Source organism: Pecten maximus, chromosome 2 (genome assembly GCF_902652985.1).
Source record: "Pecten maximus chromosome 2, xPecMax1.1, whole genome shotgun sequence".
Taxonomy (NCBI): domain Eukaryota; kingdom Metazoa; phylum Mollusca; class Bivalvia; order Pectinida; family Pectinidae; genus Pecten; species Pecten maximus.
Genome location: NC_047016.1, coordinates 11,038,456 through 11,044,455, shown reverse-complemented (window position 1 = coordinate 11,044,455; position 6,000 = coordinate 11,038,456). Strand labels below are relative to the sequence as shown.

The 6,000-nt window shown below is 34.8% G+C and overlaps 1 protein-coding gene across 1 annotated transcript in view; it reads left to right on the top strand.

The window, feature by feature from the left end:
* Positions 1 to 384: 384 nt before the first annotated feature.
* LOC117317393 (protein OS-9-like) overlaps positions 385 to 6,000 on the top strand; it is a 21,195-nt gene continuing 15,579 nt past the window's right edge. The window contains exons 1-5 of the mRNA XM_033872208.1: positions 385 to 563; positions 3,163 to 3,342; positions 4,441 to 4,504; positions 5,026 to 5,102; positions 5,392 to 5,499. Of these exons, the coding sequence (XP_033728099.1) occupies positions 408 to 563; positions 3,163 to 3,342; positions 4,441 to 4,504; positions 5,026 to 5,102; positions 5,392 to 5,499 (585 nt within the window). The 5' untranslated portion in view covers positions 385 to 407. The remainder of the gene's footprint in view (positions 564 to 3,162; positions 3,343 to 4,440; positions 4,505 to 5,025; positions 5,103 to 5,391; positions 5,500 to 6,000) is intronic.

The following is a 6,000-nucleotide window of genomic DNA, read 5'->3' as shown; positions in this document are numbered from 1 at the left end:
ATTGGTACCGGTGTCTGGGCCAGAGGAATCTCGGGCCTACACCAGACATGGTGTCAGGGCCAGAGGAAACTCGGGTCCACTTCATCACTGTGCAACCCTCGAAAAGCTTGCGTTTTCTTACTTAAAAATGAGCAAGGCATGTGATTTTGAAGAAAACAAACAAATGCAGCAAACAAGTTCTACATTAAGGCTTATCAGTTTATTTCACCTACTTTGAGACTACTGTATTTACTTATAATTGCTTTTTCCTTGCGGTCATTAAGGGTATATTACAAGTGAATGTAATAATAAATTAGATTGAATATGTACTCTAAGAGCAAAACGAAAGTAGGTCCTTAACCAGTTTACCCAGGATGCATCATACTATGAAGACGTATCATTCCCAATGCGCATGCGTAATATAGAAGATGGCGACGAAAATAGACGGATTTCTAGTTGCATTTTTGTTTATTTATTGCATACGCAATTGCCATCCAGCGGACGGGTTTCTAGACATCGAGGAGCTCAAAAGTGTCCATTATGGATTGGATATAATCAGCGAACCAGTTGTTTGGACGCAAAGGGTAATGCATTTTTCTAATGTTCGCCTTAATCACAACTCTGCCTACATAATGATAATGTTACGGTCTCTGCTCTACCAGACGTAACGTCCCAAACCTTATTAAGGGACGGGGGTGCAGTATATATTGTTGTATACATGTGTAAGTGGTGTGAGAAAATGCAAGGCCAGACTGGAGTGTGAACTCGTAACCTCCGCTGCGTTACCGGTAGCAGAAAAATGTCCTTAGTAAAATTTGCTAAAATATTCGATTTCTTTTAGCAATTTAAAAAATGCTTTAGCAATACAAATTGCTAAAATGGACAACATTTCCTTTAGCAAACTTTGCTAAACACAATGAACATTCGTGCATAGAATATACAGACAATTTTTGCAGTCATTGTATTTAGGTTGAATTGGTTAATCTGGTTGAATTATTAATTTTCAGGACTAATTACTTAAAGAGGCTTGCCCGCAGAGAGATCAGAAAAATTGGCTAATAGAAAAAGATTTTTTACACATGACAGATTGTTGGAATTGTTGAGTTTTTCATTTTATTTTCCTTATAAAACGCTGAAAAGTGATATTAAAATCTCATTTTTAGATATTATTTATTTAATCGCAACCCGCAATAAGTCTAATTTGATTGACACATCCGAACACTAGCCGGATGCTCTACCAATTGAGCTACCTGGTCACCGATGATCGACCCAGTCCAGTCCCGCTACAAAAGAAACAAGCACGTGCACAGTGCCGCACAGTGATAACTTCAAAGGCAGCGGTGATTTACAAAGAAGATTTGCCGTTATATTCCATACATTTCCCTCTCAGGTTGAGTTTTAAAACGTCTTTTAAATACATATTCTGTAATTGTTTTCAAGAAATAAAGTCGGAAAGCCTCTAATTTTGTCACATAGAAACGTGTACTGAAGTTTATTTAGTGATCGGAGATGTGCCGTTTACCGGTCCCTCTGCGGGTAAGCCTCTTTAAAGACCTTTAATGTAACTATTATTTATAACTTTTACTTTTTGTGGAAAAAATACGGGCAAAATACATATTTTCAATTAGTTTCATTTTGACTACGTACCAACATTTTATTCAAACTAACGAAATGACACTTTTGTATATATATATTATATATATTTTTGTATTTATTTATTTATTTTTGCAATTAGGCCTAGGCCTAGTGTATGATTTTTTAAAATCAAAATTGAAAATTCAAATTTTTATCAAAATATCGAATTCATAAATATCAATCTATATCTTCGGTAATTAATTATAGACTATAAAGAATAAGCCTAAAAAGACAGGGTATCGGGTATTAAAACTATATTGTGTTCCGATTTCAAAACATAGGGTCAATATGACGTCGTGTGTCTCTCGGATGATGAATGAAAAAGTGAAATAAATATTGAATGGACGCTTTTCATCAATGAAATATTCTGTATTTTTCCTTTCTAATTAACTTCTGATTGATGACTTAAACAATTAACTCCTCATTGGAACACAATACTGGTCATATTGAACAAGTCATGTGCCGACTGTATGATTAATATTCCGACACGAGTCAATCATGAACTACAGCATTAAACTTCATCAATTAATACAAATCGCTTATCTTGTAACATTATTGAAATGGAATTGAATAGGCAGTTGCTGTCTCATTTGGCCTTTATATTACAGCCGTATAGTTTCTGTGGCTGTCCGATAGCAAACAATTTGATAGCTCGTCAGAAGTCGCCATATTGCTAAATCGTGTTGTAAACACAGTTGATGGATTTATCTACAAAACACTTGAACCTAATCAGCGAAGTGATTCAAGCGCAAGCTGGACTCTGAAGCGGACGAGTGAAGCCAGGATGGTATAGTCGATAAATAGGGAGTTTTATTTATTCGTAAATATTGCTCTTCAACTTGATTTTGCTTTCGCATTTATGAGTTTCAATTTGCATTTTGATACAATGCGAATGCGTAGCGCGAGCCCAGCTCCGAACTCTCGTCATATGCACTACCAATTTGAGCTACCAGCTGGTCGCTGATGATCAACCTGGTCCAGTTCCGTCATACAATGTACTCCTCCCTCCTTCATTAAGTCTTTGACCCCGACGACCTAGCAAATCAGAGCCCAAGTTCAGGTATCCCCTTGTCAAGTATTCACCTCACTTGAAACAAGGTTTGGTCACAGGCACCAAATGTAACAGGAGTGGAAAAATGCACGGCAAGACCGGGGTTCGAACCTGGGACCTCCTAACACTAGCTGGATTGCTTCCTGGTCGCACGATGATCAACCTGATTCAGTTCCGCAACACATGTACATCCATGTATACAGCCACTTTGAAGTTGTTTACTTGTGATCTGCCTTATAGTATAAGTTAAATCTCAATTTAACATGTATAAGTTACACTCTATACTTTACATGTTAAATTGAGATTCCACATACCCACATCTACACTGGCTCTTAATTAGTTCTGCCACAGGTTCAGAAATAAAGAAGGGGACTCCTACAAAAAAGGAAGAATCTGTAAAGGGGGAAGTGGCAGTTGTTTTAGTGTCCTGTTATGTAATTATGTACATTATAAATATTATAAATGGCTATATTGTGTATGTGCTGTTATATTTTCAGAATACAGCCAGCTCTAGTAATAACATACAGGTCAGATCCAAATATGGGCAACACTACAGATGTAGCTATCCTGATAGAATGGAAGCAGACAAGAAAAAAGAAGAGGAGGAGAAAGTTGCTATGGAGACGGGGATTCCTGAATTGTTGAAACCTTTAGAAGCAGGACCGTGTTTATTCAAGGTTTGTTAAATATAACATATGTATTACTTTTGATGTATTTATATGTAAAGATAAGATATGGTACATGTATAAACACAGGTGTATGAACACTAAAACGCTTCTTACTTGCGGGAACCTGATCAATAGTTCAAGGATTACATGATTTTCAAGTTGTCTACAATTTGATCATATGTATGCATTGTGAAACCGTATTTGTGCTGTTATTAAGTATTGATATTATTAATTACCGATAACTAAATAATAATCAAATGATACTAATAATATAATTGTGAAATAAAACCCCACCTATTAGGGAAAAAATATTGATTTTCCGCTTTATGTCTCCACACTGAAGTATGGTTTAACACAAATACAAATATAGAGTCACTTTCATCAGCACAGCGGTTTGAGTTTATGTGAAAGCTTTTCTAGATTCTCTGATGATCAGCTGACACCTCTGTCAACACATCGTAGTGTAATCAATACCGGTAGACTATTCTTAGCTGGAGGTAGTGCCGAGGTGAAACAGAGATAAAAAAAAGTATGTCTGGCAGAACAGGTGACACCAGTTCGACAAACAGATAGGATTAATGCTATGATAATGAAGATCGGTGATAAATTACTGTTCGAGGAATAAGGGGTATTGGAGGAATAACGGTTTGACTAATCATTTTAATTTGTTTTACATAGAATATGTACGAGAGATCGGTCACGACTAAGCAAACTATGTATACATGTATTAGATGAATGAGAGGTTTTTGAATAAACAGGGTTTCGTGTAAATGGGGTTTTACTGTATGTTAAGATTTAAGTAAATGTAGTCTACATGACAAAGTTAGTAAACATAGTAGGTACAGTCAGCCCTAGAATGTAAATTGTTACAAATTGTGTAATTAACCTCCGATCTCCATAAAAATGGAAAAAAATGAATACCTGTATGCTCAACTCTTCTGAATAATATATTTTATTTACAAAATATCATTTGTATCAAAAGAGTTTAAAATCAGATATTAATGTTTGCCATTGTACATACATATAGATACTTAAAACAAAACTGGCGTGTCAAAAATGTATCAATTATCATACTGCAAATGCAAAAATGTTTGTTTTCTTTTTTAGAATAAAGATTGGTGGAGTTATGAATTTTGTTATGGAAAATACATCAGGCAGTTTCATATTGAAGGTATAAAGGATGCACACGTGTATCAGTTGTATATTTGAATTTAGTGCTATGTACTTGTATATGTATGTAACCTTAAATCTAACATTCAATTAACAGTTATGCATAGAGATGCTGTGGAGATAACTATAGATAGTAAAAAAATGACAGTAAATTTACACCATCATTTCAATTCAAAGTGAAAGGGTACCAGCTGAATATTGATTTATAATTCCATATTGATTTAAGGACAATTTGGTGTACAGTATATATATATACATAGCATAACATGGAACATTAGATAGTACTTGATTGACAGCTATTTAGATTGTTTCATGGTACAAAGTTTACTACATTAGTAAACAGATGTAAAACAAACAATGAAATGTAATAAATTAATTAATTCAATACATTACATGTTGTTGTCAGGGAAGTATGTAATTACATTCAAATTGTATCAGAGTTAAGTACAAGACCAGTATTAAACTGTTAATGGCATTTCAGTATATCAACAGACCTAATATGTAAGTATTCTAACTTTTCAGATGGTAAGATCGTTGGTGATGTAACATTCCTTGGATACTATGAATCTGAATTTGACTGGAATAACAAAACAGACCAGGTAGGTTGTCTCCTTCATGCACCATATCTGTGTCCATAGCCATCCAGTAACATGACTGTTATATCAAGTCGAGAGATATGCACAAAGTGGGAGTACATATATACATGTATATCTGTAAGATATTTTTGAAGAATAATGGGGGTATATCAGAATTTTGGCTGTAAATAAAGCCCCACAATAGCCTCTAAATATGGAGATATTGTTTATTGCTGTAAAGTTCTCAAAATGCTTAAAACTACAAGGTATTATGTTGTGTCAGTATTTATGCATATTAATGACCTGTTTGCAGGACAAGAGAGTGAAGAACTATAATAGATTAAATAGGTACCACAGTCAGCAGTATATCAATGGTACACGATGTGATCTGACAGGTCGACCAAGGAAGACAGAAGTTAGGGTGAGTATGCTGTTTGAGCGGTCGAGGACATTACTTTAACCCCTATAACAAGGGTCTTATCACCTAATATAAGTCCTTATTTAATGTCATGCTACCCCATCTGAAAAAGATTGATATATGTTAATTAATTCCTATTGTTCCAGCTGACTTAATTGTGTCATAGATGTAGCAATAGTCTAAGAATACATGTACAGCTATGGGACAATTAAATTGTAAGGCTGCTGGTGAAGGGCCCAAAAGGGAAATAAATATGAGTCCTTTAAATCACTACATTCTTGTATTAGTCATAAAGTACTGATTTGAATTGGTTTTAACCAAATATGATCAGAAATATCCTTGATGAAAGGAGCAAGATTTTGTATAAATGATGACTGACCCTGGGGCTAGAGGGGTGGGGCCATATATGGGTGAATTGAGGTAAATCCTTTAAATCCCTACTAGTCCTAAATGACTTAATGGATTTTAGTGAAAGTTAGTTTAATAGATTTTAATGAAATTTAG